Source organism: Gymnoscopelus braueri (assembly GCF_963280865.1).
Source record: "Gymnoscopelus braueri genome assembly, chromosome: 4".
NCBI classification, from domain to species: Eukaryota; Metazoa; Chordata; class Actinopteri; order Myctophiformes; family Myctophidae; genus Gymnoscopelus; species Gymnoscopelus braueri.
In genome coordinates, this window is record NC_137605.1 from 41,559,102 (window position 1) to 41,574,091 (window position 14,990).

The following is a 14,990-nucleotide window of genomic DNA, read 5'->3' on the forward strand; positions in this document are numbered from 1 at the left end:
GTAGGACAGGAAAGTTATGGATGGTAGCTTTCACAACGACTGCAGTAAACTAAACCTTTCATCAAGCAGCCACCGTGCCTGACAGGAGTCCAACAATTACCCAGACGCTTTCAGTAAATTACCAACTAAATTTTGAATTTTAGACAACAAATGTACTATTCAGATGATGGCTGGGTTGTCACCTGCCAAATGGCTTGTAGAATAGACAAACTTACCAAGCCACAGCCAAAATCTACAATCATTTGGCTGGTGGCTGGCTTTATTTTCCAACACTTTCCCGCTCTCTCTCTCTCTCTCTCTCTCTCTCTCTCTTCCCCCCTTACACATATACAGTACACACACATACACCAACAATAACGCTTCAGTGGACTGCCAGTGTGGGACATCATTTGCCAGGATGTGAATGGCAGGAGACAAATTCAAATGATTTGCAGTCAAATAAGATGGAGCCCGGCAGCAACAGACTCAAGAACACGTCTGTGCCAGAGAGGCATCAAGCCAACTAGTCTCACATGAGGAGTTAACACACTGGATGCCACCAAAGGCATGGGATAAACTCCCATCTCCTCTGGATCATCGCAAGTATGGGTTGAATTGCAGTCTTATGTTTATGTGTGTGGCAAAGATTATTAAAATGTTTTTATTCAGTTGTCATCAATCTCTACATCAAGTAGAACAGTAATGCAAAGATGACAGTCTGTTTTGCTGCAAATGCCAATCAATACAGCACATTATTTTATCATTATTTTGATGCTTTTTTTACTAACATTTACAGTACAGTGCTGCGTGTGATTCCAACTCAGAAGATGGAGTAAACTCTAATCTTCTTTGTATCTCTGCAAATGACATCCATGTTTAACTGCCTACTGCAATATGTCATTACTACTTCTCATGTTAATATGTGTTCGCATACGTGAAGTAGAGCCAGATCAATAAGTTACGGCAGAGTAACATCACAGCTGAGCTAATGGTGGTGTGTGGTTATTTTTCATTTTATTCACTCAATGTCTCGCTATGCTCATAAAAATCTAATAACCAGGGTTACGTTTGTAACCTATAGACTTCACTGCAAGTTGCTAGTTGGAAATTGTCTCAATAATATCATTAATACATCATTATTATAACCCTTACAATATAAGTAACCTGTCATGCCACTCATGTGTATCACTTATGGTAGCTACTGTAGCTAGTTAGACATGCAGCGTTGTTTGTCACAACTCTTTGATTTGACGAAGACATTTGAGGATCATTGCTAAATATGTGTGAATATTGGTCCATATTATAAATAACATAATTTCCTTCACTCCCAAGTATCGGTATCAGCATTGGCCCCAAAAATCCATTATGAGTTGGACTCTAACGTGAAGTAAGCTACACTTCTGCCAACCCCTCCTACCCACTGAATAATAGCCCAAGTTTAGCTCATGCTCTATCTCTCTAAGGCAGCTGTTCTTAAACCTTTTCAGCCCAGATCCCAAATTTAATCATCTGAGTGTCGCCCTGGGACCCAGGCTCATTAAAGCACACTGGTAAACTTGTCATGCAGGGACTAGAGTCACAAGAATGGGGTCATAGTTTGAAAACTCAACCCAGCCAGGAAAAGTCTCTTCCTTAATAAAAATCACTTCAAGTTCAGGCAGAGTTCACCCCCCCCCCCCCCCCCCCACTCCTAATTGTTTAAGTTGTAGCCTATGGCATACATGGCCCTCTGTCATATTCCACATCAATAATGCAGAGACCGCAGCCTGCTAACATCTCTGCCTTTAGGTAGAGGGTCTGCAGAACAAGACACTGAAACAAAAGGGAGGGTGAATGTATCTCAAATGTGTCATGCTCCACGACAATGGAAACACACGCACAGAGTACAACACACATGCACACTGATACACACAGACACAGGCATGCGACTGAACACAAATATATACTCACACTTCATATTAAATTCACACGATAGCCATGAATACACACACAATGGCTGGTTCTTTGCCATCATAGGAAGAGTTCAGACTAGAGTTTACGGTTCTTTCACGCGCACGCACGCACACACACACACACACACACACACACACACACACACACACACACACACACACACACACACACACACACACACACACACACACACACACACACACACACACACACACACACACACACACACACACACACACACACACACACACACACACACACACAGAGAAGAAAGACAGAAATTCAGACAGATGGACCTACACACATATTCTCAGTATAGTCTAATGTGTGAAAGTCTACAGTCTACAGTGATCTGTTCCTCTACAGACTCTCTACACACAAATAAATACTTGTGTGCAGCTCACACATCCAAATATAATCCACACACAAATAAATGCATGCATACACACAAATATATTATGCACACACACACACACACACACACACACACACACACACACACACACACACACACAGTTCTAGTTGACCACGAGCAGAACATGGTTTAGTGTCTGTAAATCTTTGAGGGTTATGTTAACGGTCTTTGCAGCCAGTCTATTGAATTACCACATAAGAGTAGAGAGAAGCACTCTGTACTGCATTCCTCAGTAATGGTCAGTCCAATGGACACTCAGGGTAAATACACACCCTACTCTCCCTCATCTCATCACTTCAGTGGTAAACATGGCTGCTGACACTTTTTCCTTGATTCCTGAATATGTATACTTATCATACTGTACGTATTCCGGAGGAAATAGGAATCGAGGACACATTCTGATGTTCCCATGGATGAGCCAACATGTTTGAAATACACATTTTGAATGGGTACATGTGAAAAAGACTTCTGCACACCCAGTCAGTTTCAGAGCAGGTGCGTAAGCGACAAACAGTATGAGATCAAAAATGAAGAGATATACACCGCACACTGCCACTCGCCACAAGTGGCAGTGTGCGGGTATATCTCTCCATTTTTGATTCTGAATGGGTAAATGTAAAAACAAAATACACATGAGAAATGTAATATAGTGAATATGATATTTTTTTTTCTCCTTTTGCACCAATTATACAATTCTTTGGTGTTCAGATTTCATTTTTTGCTACTGATTCCAGTATAATAATTTAAAAAAACATAAAAATTCGAAAAGCAGAGTTACGAGGTTGTCTGACAACTACATGAATATAAAATGTGAGTCTCTCCCTTGTCTTTTCATCCACACAGGATTGCACTGAATTATTGAGTTGCTGCTTAGGCTTTGTTGTTAAACGAGTCTAGGCAAACAAGGACGAACTGTATTAAAAGCACTCTAGCAATAAGTGAAAGCACTGTTTGACAAAACTGTTTAAATGTGTTCTGTGAACCTTAAAGCCCAAAAACAGGATCAAAAAGCTGTCTCTGCCACTTAGGCCTACATTGTTGTTGCTTACAGTGCTTTAATTTACTGTTTAATGATGACTATATACAACTGTTCACTTACTGCAAGTGTTGTCTACCATGTGTGCTGCAATTCAATGTTAAGAGCCAGGCTGAGCCTGGCTAAATGAATAAGAGCATTCACCCACTGCTATACAGTATTTGAATGGAGAGCATTTTTTTCTTTTCAGAAATCTGATGTGAGGAATGTGATCAGAACACAATGGGAACATTTTTAATTAGCCTATGTGAGCAAGTCACAAAAGTAGGACATCTCCAAAGCAGATCAATTGGAAACATAAATCTTTAAGAAATAAAATAAAAATCACGACCAAGAGGTACATAGGCTACACTAACTCAGCTCGACAAGAATGAATGAGTCTACCAAACCAAAGTGTTTTAACATCCTTACAGCCTTGAACTCTCAAGTAAAAAAATAAAGAAAACAATAAAATAAAGAACCATAATTGAAAACATACGTGTGTCTTTTGGCCTAAGGGTGGAATGAGAGTAAAGTCTATGAGGTCACCAAAATCAATAGGGTAAGAACTGCAATCCGCCTATTAGATATCTTGTGTGCAAAGCTGACATTTTGGCCTAACGGTGATGCTAAACTATGAAGGGTCACGGAGTCACTTAAATGTTTAGCATTTATCCTCCGGTGAGCATTGTAAGTTTCATGGCAATTCGCCCATTCGATTTTGAGATATCTTGTGCACATGTGAACATTTTGGTCAATGGGTGGTGCTACAGGAAAGGATATGGGGTCACCAAGCTCAGTGGGATTCATCATGCAAGCTGAAAACAGCGCAAAGCAGGGTTATTTCGCAGACAATGTGTTGCTAAGCGACACACCGATCATCATGTTCAGGTTACAGTACACGCTACCAGCATAAATGGCCGGGTTATTGAATGGGTGATATAGGCTCCCTCGCTTGTCTCCCTCCAGTTGTACCCGTTCTTAGTGTACCCAGTGCTCTCTCTACCAATTACCACACGACTAATCAACTAAATATGGAGGTAAGGGGATTGCTCGTTTGATCGTTTTGATGATGTACATGGGCGTACAGGAATAGATTTCCATTGTACACGCTTTCAATTATCTTGACGCTGCCGCACAAACGTGACGCATAGCTCAGCCAATCCATGTAGCCGATGGATTGGGTTGACCAATCAGGGAAGCCGATGCCTATACTTACCCCCCACAGACAGAGATTCGGCACGTCCTCCACAGACCCGTACAGACAGATACAAAAATATGTGGATTTTTGGTTCTGAACAACCGTCGGTCTGACCGAATTCCCACTCTGCACTGCACACACTCATGGGTCATCTGCGATACACATGGCAAGTTTGAAGTGGATGCCTGCCCAGGACAGTCAGACATAGCATTTTATGATAGACATAGACATAGTATATCATATTATATTATATTAAATTATATTATATTCCAGATTCTTACATTAGTTGAAGGACTCAAAAAGATTGTGCTGAGATGTAAAGCCGGATGTTGTTACAATACCTCATCCCTAACAATAAACCATTTCTCTGATGATCGTACAATTTTGGAAAGAAAGCCATTTTTGACATTGCTGCTTAGGCATAAAATAAAAATCTTGCAGTTTATTTTTGTGGGTTGACAAAATGTATATATTTTCTTTGGCATTTATTGCTTTTCTTGTTTCACTTCATGTTCTTTTATAGCCCCGTTTGGAACCTCACCCTCCACGATAGCTCCGAGTTGAGGACCCGCTTCGTAGGCCGCCGGCAGACTGTGACACCGGCGAACGGTGGCCAACAGTATAGATTTTTTAAATTTTTTCCGCACATCGTATCTAAAAAGTAGAGGTAGTCCTCCCTGCCCTCAGATGTTTGACATTTTTGCGGTCAAGAATATTTAAGAGACCGGTTGAAACAAGCGTTTAAAATCGCTTTTTTTTAGTCAGCCCGTGCCCAGTCAACCCCCGTCCGCAGGTGTCAGTACTGCTCCCGTTTGGGCTGCAGTGGGAAAACAAGGCTCTGCCGGCTGAGCGGTGTAACCGCTCCTATAAGTGGTTTAGGACCCATCCGTGGTGAAAGTTTTTCTTTCCGTCACGAAAATGTGTCTTTCGCTGTGACGCCATGCTGTGGAAAACACGCCCATAGGCTAAGCTTTGCGGGAGGTGCTGTGATTGGCTAGCGAGACACATGATGAAATTAACTTCAAACTTCGCAGACGCGCTGTGATTGGCTAGCGAGACGCATGATGAAATTAATAATAATGTAAAAAATGTAAGCACGTCACTTCGCAGGACGTGCTGTGATTGGCTACCGAGATGCATGATGAAATTAATAACTCATAAATAGCACAGCTCACTTCACACTGGGTGTGATTTTAGTTATGTGCTATGTGAATCCCTTTGTGAACTCTGTTTTGGGAAGTGATACTGAACAAATAAATGTATTATTACAATTTCTGAATAGGTCCAAACGATCCAGCTGTAAGTCTTCCAAAAAAAAGGTCCTATAAACCTGTCCTAGAGAGCGCAAGACCACAACTGTCAGTGCTGTATGACTTGAGCCTAGTCCTCATCCACACCATACCACAATTCTTACAAGAAGATGGAGACTGGCTACTGGCACTGTACTACAGTATACAAACAAACACATGAACACTTACTCTACTCTACTCTACTCTTCTCATGTATGGCCACACATGAGAAGAAGCAGGCAAAGGCAAAGACACACACACACACACACACACACACACACACACACACACACACACACACACACACACACACACACACACACACACACACACACACACACACACACACACACACACACACACACACACACACACACACACACACACACACACACACACACACACACACACACACTGTGGTGCAGGTTGGCACTCGTCTTTGCCCGTCTCGCGCCTTCGCTCCACCAACACAATACTGTCACATGTTGGCATGTCACATGGGTGCCCAGACAGACGAGGCCGTATTAACAACAACTGGCTGGAGTTCAGGTTGCATCAATGTGTGTTTGTGTGTGAGTTCACATTGAGGCTCAGTGCTCAGGCTGCTGCTCTGTGTGTGTGTGTGTGTGTGTGTGTGTGTGTGTGTGTGTGTGTGTGTGTGTGTGTGTGTGTGTGTGTGTGTGTGTGTGTGTGTGTGTGTGTGTGTGTGTCTGTGTGTGTATCTGAGTTCAGGTTAGGGCTGAGCCATCAGCGGCAGACAGGCCCTGTCATGTCTCTCTCGTCTGTCTAACACACACTCAGCCTCTCGCCCTGGGAGGTGAGAAGGCGCTAATTGGCAGAGGGCGAGACACACGCACACGTGCGCGCAGACTGACGGTCAGTTAGTTTCTCTCTCTCTCTCTCTCACACACACACACACACACACACACACACACACACACACACACACACACACACACACACACACACACACACACACACACACACACACACACACACAGAGAGAACAGAAGAAAAAGACAGACAGATATGCAGACAGATGGACCTACACACATCACACATACAGTACACTGCAGTCTACAGTGATCTGTTCCTCTACCTGGTTGGGCTGTCACGATTATGAACTTTTACTTGACGATTAATCTTCACTCAAATAATTGCGATTAACGATTTAATTGTGTTTCTGTGGTTGAACATTATTGGAACATTATGTAATTACATATATTATTTGTTTTATTTCTGTTTGGCTTTTAGGCTTCGTACACAAAAGGTGCATAAGGCAGATATGACAAATAACACATATTTAATTACTTTATACTTAAACGTGTTTTGAGCTTGTAGATCTGCTATTTCCACTATTTTTGAATTATTTTGAAAATATATGAACATTTTAACATGGAAACGATTATGCAAAAAATAATTGCAATATTGTGACAGGCCTAGCACCTGGGTAAGGTGAGGGGGAAGGGGGGGAAGGGTGCAAAGGATGTGAGGCAGACAGACAGAAGATATGGCAGACCAGACGACATTGCAACTGGTAATAAAAACATTCTCTAGCTGCTGACTTTTATCCTTCTAATTTATTCATTATTTGATCATGTATTTTTTTGTGTGTTGTGTTTTTGGTGTTGAGATTAATGCGCTCTTCTGTCGCAGTTTATCCTGATCATAAAGCACTCTGAGAAAATGAGAGCTGGCCCTTCGTAGGGGGGCTCCTGTTTCAATAAAGACAACACAGTGCAGCCCCTGGGTTCATCTAGCCATCTGCTCTAATAGACAGTCATTAAAAGCTGAACAGTACATGATGAGTATCATACTAGAATGGATTCCAAACAAGTTATATTAATATAATAGAAATATAGAAACATTTGTGTAGGATGTAGTTATGTGGGCAGATGCATGCACTGCACACTCATAAAGGCTATTAATACGGCAAAAGTGGAATGTATGAGCCATGACCTGATTATGAACGCTACAAACCCAACACTTTTTAATCTTAGAGACAAAGAACAGAGAAAAACCAGCCTTTACCACTTAAACATATATACTTTGTTGTTGACCAAGTCACCCAGGGATCTATACTTACAGTAGTCCCCTCCTTTTTCCCTCTACCAAACTCTTCACGGAAAACAGACGATCTACAAGTTCATAATGTGTTGCAATTATGACATGCCCAGATCGCTTATTTTTTTTATTGATTGAATACTTTATTGGTCAGAAATGTAACAGCACATGGATAAGACATAGGGTAACACAACAAAGTCCTGGGGACTTTCCATCGTGGTCCTGACTCCTGGATTGAATTATTGTATTCAATTCATCAACATAGCATAAGAAATGTACACATAATTCATGTCATCAACAATTACAAACACTATATGTACAAAGGAGAAAAAGGAAAAACGGCAGCAGTGAATGACACTTCCTTTCGATGGGAATTTACATTTACCTTCCCTTGTGGTCTCCTGATAGATGTTTTTTCAGGACAATTTTGAAATAAATCAGTGATTCACATCTTTAAATGGATGGTGTCACTGTCAGGGCATTCCACACTTTGGTAGCAGAGTAGTAGAATGAGATGCTATGGTTCATGTGGTTAAGAAATTGACCAAACCTTTCACGGTCACACAACTGCGTCAGAAGTGTTGTAGCCAACATCACATGCCGACTTGCCGAGATGTCAAACATGTCAATTTCCCATGTTTTCTTGCCAGTTGTGGGCAGTGCAGGCATGAGTGCCGGTTTTCTGGTGTGTAGTTTGTTTGCCCCTTTGCCCTGCTGGCAAATGGTCTCTAAGGATGGCAATCTCAATCAGTCTATCTGTCCATCCCAAACAAGATATCTTAAATATTACTGTCTGGATCACCATGAAACTTGAACACATGCATGCTCCCTGGATGAAGAACCTTATTGATTTTAGTGACACCATGACCTTTCTCATAGCATTACCCTCAGGCCAATATGTTAACTTTGCACACAAGATATCTTATAATTTATTAGGTAGATTGCAGGTCTTACCCTATTGATTTTGTCGTTCCTCTAGGGTCTGGGAGCTCCGAAAAGACACTTTGCATCTTTTTAAATATATCACTTAATTTGATTTAACTTTGAAGCTTTTGCTGTTGTTGTTTACAATATATAAATTATTCAAACTGTGTAATAATGTGTGGACAGCATAGCTGTCTTCATATGGACCCTACCAAAGGCAAGATAACTTGATGAAAACAGTCAAAACTTTTAACTGTCTCTCTACATACTTGTGTACATGAGCTATCCCCATTCTTTTTTTTTATTATTCAGCCTGTCCAAACCACCTTCAGGAAAACAACTTCCGTTGCCAATACCACAGACTCTGAGGAGGGAAGCAGGGGGAGATGCATAAAAGCATCCTGTCAAGAACAGGACAGTACCTACAGTAAACAGTGCAACAGCCAAGTTATCTGACAACATTCCAAACTCTACTCTCTACTCACTAACTTGATTTCTGTCAGGATTGTGTGTGAGAGAGAGGTAGTGAGAATATGAGAGAGTGAGGAAGAGCTCCAGCTCTAGGGAGGCAAGGCTCAGAGAGACAATGAGAGATGGAATGAGTGAAACAGAAGGAGGGGGGGGTGCACAGGGACAGACAGAGAGACGGGGTGTTGGACAGACAGACGGCTGAGAGAGTGAGCTGAAAACAATGCTGGTGCTTCAGTGCTAGAGAGGGAGTCTCTTTCTCCCCAAGGTCTCTCATTGAATCTCTTCAGTACAAACAGAGGCAGGGTACAGAAAACCAGGGAGCAGGGTGATGTAACAGCCACCAGCCGGCTAGCCTGCCAGCCAGCCAGTCTAGCACAAGAAACAGACGACCATAGCACACAATCATCATATTGAGTTCAATCCACCAGGCCTTTAACAATACTGAGTCTCTGTGGTGCAGTCACACTTAAATGGAAGTTAAGAGGCCTGCAGGTTAAGCCAAAGGTGGCCTATATTTGATTAAAGAAATCAATCTACACAGACATAGCCAGACATGGTGGCTATTATAGAATTACAAGAGCTTCAACATTAATGTATACATTTAAAATGAAACCACTCACTCTGAAATTACAATTTGCAAGGTGGATGGTGGTGCAGCAAAGTGCACCAACAGGGTACCAAATGACTTGACTATGACTGATGATGGAGGATGCTGATGTTAGGGATGCTGCCACTTTAATGCGCCTGTCTATGAGCATCCTAAATGACACACAGCACTCCTAAAACTAAAACACCAATGACAAGTCTAGCTGATTAACGTCTATCATCACATTGATCAAATTAGCTTCCTATAATAGCTAGAAGAATGTTCATCATCATCATCAGGGTAGTAGGACCAGGTTAGCCGACAACATACTATACTAGCTGGTACTTAGTGGTTGCTAAAAGCTACTGGGGGGGGGGGGGGGGGTTCACGTTATGTGTCTCCAGATCCAACGACACAGAGGTATCGTCATGCGGTAGAAGAGGACTTGGGTTACACAGTCAGTCAGACAGAGACTACAGTTGCAAAGGGAGTTTATATGTGAGCACCGGGTGGATGGATGGATGGGAGCCTCAGCCAGTGTTGCCAGATTTCGTGGGAGAAATAAGCAGCCAGGTGTAGGGAAACAGGCCCCCAAAGAAGCAACTTTAATAGGCCACATGAGCACTTCAAAATCTATATGCATCGGACACTAGAAAATAGCCTATCTACAAGCTCACAACGCGTCACGGTAGATCTGCTATTTTCAAAACTTCTTGAAATAAAATGTGGAATAATATTGTTGAGACATTCTAACAACACAAATGCTCCCTGTGTGGCACGAAACAGTTATGAACATATTTGAGAACCACTGGTTTAAAAAAGTATTACAAAAACATTGGAAGCAAGCCTAAATAAGCAACTACACGTTAGAAACCAGCCCCCAGAAAAACCGCAACCACCAATATTCACAAGCAACTTTACAGAAAAAGAAGCCCAACGTCGCTTATAATAAGCCGACATGGCAACAATGGATGGGAGCCTCTGCTAGCATGCTTGCTACTACTACTAGACGAGCCCCGCTAGCTTAGCGATGCTGTCTGGCGCAGCTTGCATAAAGCACCTCCAACAACAACAACAACAACTCAAAAACACTAACTTTGTCCGTCTGGCCCAAAGTGGTTAGTTAGCTTCCACAGCTTACTAAGTTAGCGGTTAGTTAGCTTCCACATCCAGCAGCAACCCCCCCCCCCCCCTCCTCCCAACCTGTCAGTGGTCAGAGCAGCCATTCACCAATGAATACAGCAATGCACGAAAGGGGGGGGGGGGGGGGGGGGAGAAAAATAATGTTGGCATCACCATACCTGTAAAATGCAGTTGCTAATAAGCTCTTGTGGCGTGTCTGCGAAAAGTGTTGTGTTGTTGCTAGACGTCAAGTCCAACTGCACTACAGTGGCTTCCAGTTCTAGGCACCAAAATGTGAAGCACATAGACCCCAGTTATACTGTACAGACTCCATAGACTTACAACGGCACACTTGAGCGATCCTTGGCGACACCTGCAGGAGGATTTGCAGTATGGCGCATTATCATGATGCACATTTTACAGACCCCCCCGTTAAAACTTCATGCAGTATTTGTTTTGAACAGTGGTGTAAAGTAACTAAGTACTGTACTTAAGTACAGTTTTGAGGTACTATTACTTTACCAGAGTAATTCCAGTTGTCAGAGGCAAATATTGTACTTTTACTCCACAGTGGAGTACAATATTTGCCTCAATATTTGCCTCTGAATGGAGTCTCTTAGTGGAGTCTCCACTAATTTTTTTTTGAAAACTTTAGTTATTAGTTACTTTGCAGATATAAATGATTACATTATAAAACATACATTAACCACTTTAGCCCTATTTTATACCTAGGCTATTTGAAAATAGCCGATCTACAAACATTTTTGTACTTTTACTTTTGGTACTTTAAGTACATTTTGATACCAATACTTTTGTTCTTTTATTCAAGTAAATTTTTAATTCCGGACTTTTACTTGTAACAGAGTACTTCTACATTGCAGTATTGATACTTTTACTTACGTAAAACATTTGAGTACTTTTTCCACCACTGGTTTTGAACTCAAGACAGACACGTGAATCGACCAACAAAAATTCTAAAGGAAACTTACTTTTTATGATGTTAATACACAATGGTGTGTCTTGTGACAACTTTAAATATCCCATGACCGGATAATGGTTCCTATTGTTCCCAATGACCATGACTAATGAAACTAACAGCTAGAAATCTGGTAAAGACAAAGGCCCTGAATGAAAATAAGAATATCATGGACTTAAATATTTCACTACACGATCATACAAAAACCACTCAAGGTCGTCTCAAAACAGTGGTACAGACTAACAGTACAAGAGCATTTTGCCCAAAAAATCCTCAGGGCCCTTCTAAATCCCAAGTCTTCTGAAAAACTTCACATACACTAATTGACAACGTCCACTGAAATAATTAATTTTCAGCCTCTGTAGCGGATGGAAATATACATTTTGGACTTAACTAAAAATGACCATCATTTGCTCTTGTTCATAAAAATAAACATGAAACAATGATTTGTGGAATTTATATAGCTAAATTTTTATTTGGTTATTGATTTTTAATGTAATTTAATGAACATGGGCAAATTATATAATATATATGCACTTTGTGATCAAAAATGTTAAGCGTGTTAAATAAAATGTATTATATATATATACAAACAATAGGCCGACATTAAAGACATAGGCCATTGGAGAGGGATACAAAATGATAACGCCTGGATGAGAAAATGTGTACATCAGAACCAGGCCAGCACCAATTTGCTTTGGTCTTGTTCCGTATAAAAAACAAATATGACCACAGGCTTATCAGGTCCATAATTAGGCCACCATATGCTATCTAGGCACCGACACGGCTGTGTCTAAAGGGTTGAAGTCCACACTAGATAAATCTGTTAATGGACTTGGAGGAGAGACACATTCCTCCCCCTGCACCCCCCATAATGATCCTAATGGTCAGTGTTTGTCAGAAATGCACTAAATAGACAATGAAACAATGAATTGGGTGAAAATACAAAATAAACAATGTTATTTAAGACAATTTTTATTTACTTAAGTAATTACATTTCAAATACAAAACATACATTTTAGAAAACAGCTATTTTAAAAGGACACGTCAAAGGAAATTGTGACATTGCTTCTTCACACTGAACTTGCTCTGGAAATTTATAAATAGAAAAAGAATGTGCAGGTCACTAGTGTTTAAAACATCCCCTTTCTTCCCACATTGTTTGGCAAGCCACATTTTAACGGATTCTTGAAATTGTAGGACAAATAAAATACATTTATTTCCACTTTCCTACTCCAATTCCTGCTCCCAAACAGATTTTTGGATGTGGTTCCATCACCCCAGAGCAAATATGGCCATTTGCCCCAGAGCCAGAGAAGCAAATGGAGATCTGATGCGTCCGACTGGAAAAGTGATTATCCATCAACATGGTTTTTGCCATGGTAACCTCACTGTGCTGGCTTGGCGAGCTACTGCACAAAGACCCCACAGGGGGGGAACTCTTTTAGCATGTAATAACAATCGTTAACCATCTTAATTTTTCTGGGAGCCGTTACGATCATGACTCAATTAAGTATATCTGGACTGGCTGGTAGAGGTTTCATAGAGTGCCAGGATGCAAACATGGCCCTCACAGGCTGCCATGCAGGTGGGCACTATTTTGACATGAGAGCATTGCCATAGAAACTATGCCGATACAGTGAAGCAGTAAGAGACTGTACACGTCTCTGAGAGAGATGCGGTATAAAGTAAAGAGTTATTCTGATCCCTCAATAAACATTCATTTCTGATAAATCTATTTTCAACCATCATTTCTGATAAATCTGTTTTCAACCATCATTTCTGATAAATCTGTTTTCAACCATCATTTCTGATTAAGTTTTCAACCACCAACTGAGGTCTAAGGAAACATCTAGAAGGCAAAGCTAGCTTTTCTGAATACCCCAAAATCTCTACAGTTGCATTACCAACCATGAGTCATTCCTGTGAGACTGAACTGAAGTAATCCTCAATGTATCACTGGTGTTACTGCCGTCTAAAAGCCGAAAACAACTGATTTTCAAGATAACGCAAAGGCTGTGTTGATAGCTTGAAAATCAGTTCTCCTTGTCGATCATCTAGTCGTGCGATAGGTTATAAATTCTTATAAATTCTCCTCAACGGGGGCAAAGGCAACAACAATGCTGTCTTTTGACCTGACTCAGGGCTCAAGCAAATGCCAAATCTAGAGTCAAGTGACAAAAATCATTAGCTCTCTGAAATGCCAGAATACTGCAGACTAATTGTGGGCCAGTCAGACCAAATCATTCAGCTTCAGGCACAAACAGGCACCAATAATTGTGCATAGGCTGGTTGAGGACACCTTAGCCACGTGGATGGAGAGAGGCAGACAGGTCAGGGCACTGGCAGCACACAGAGTCCCAGGCAGCTCCGGCTAATCAGCTCTAGTCGGCATTGTTTCAATGTCCACAAATAAGACAAGGAGGTGAAAGGTTTGAGTTCCGTTCTTCATGTGACCCTGCTTTGCAGTGTCTAACTTTTTTTCCACTTCTTCCTCAGTCACTATATCTGTCTTATGATGAGTCGTACAGAGGAAGGCACCCACCCAAAACCAGCCAGCCAGCAGGCGGAGGCGGGTGGTGGTTGGTGAATTCAGGGTAAGGCCTCACCGGTCAGCTGAATAACGAGACTTCCACTTGTTTCTGACTGGATGAGCAGCAAGCCAGCGTGTCCGCCTGCCATGCTCGGCTTGAACTGGACTGGCAGCTTGAGATAGTGCTGTGATCTGTGAGGTGTGGGAAAAGAAGAGTGATAGTGAATGAATAATAAATAATAAATAAGTGTCTAAGCACGCACATGCATGCACACGTACGCTCGTGCTTTCATGGTAAACACAAACACTGGTGAATGCTTTCACACACAAATTGATTAAGCACCTACTGTAGTATACTAAACGAAAAATAACAATTGGATGTTTAATATGGTCATGTAAAATTAGCATCATAATGTCTAGTAAATGCAGCCGCATGGTTACCTTGGTAATATGGCATGGCAT

At 41.4% G+C, this 14,990-nt stretch overlaps 2 protein-coding genes across 6 annotated transcripts in view; both read right to left on the bottom strand.

Annotated features, from left to right (window-relative positions):
* Positions 1 to 11,331, bottom strand: part of ldlrad4b (low density lipoprotein receptor class A domain containing 4b) — a 183,661-nt gene extending 172,330 nt beyond the window's left edge. Inside the window, exon 1 of the mRNA XM_080427226.1 lies at positions 11,199 to 11,331. The gene's annotated coding sequence lies outside the window, so the exon portion shown is untranslated. The remainder of the gene's footprint in view (positions 1 to 11,198) is intronic.
* A 1,573-nt stretch (positions 11,332 to 12,904) lies between these two features.
* cep192 (centrosomal protein 192) overlaps positions 12,905 to 14,990 on the bottom strand; it is a 40,659-nt gene continuing 38,573 nt past the window's right edge. For 4 of the 5 annotated variants that reach the window (XM_080425658.1, XM_080425657.1, XM_080425655.1 and 1 more), the window contains exon 52: positions 12,906 to 14,720. In XM_080425658.1, the coding sequence (XP_080281784.1) occupies positions 14,588 to 14,720 (133 nt within the window). In that variant the 3' untranslated portion in view covers positions 12,906 to 14,587. Of the gene's footprint in view, positions 14,721 to 14,990 lie in introns of all 5 variants that reach the window. The other variant, XM_080425659.1, reaches the window with a different exon arrangement.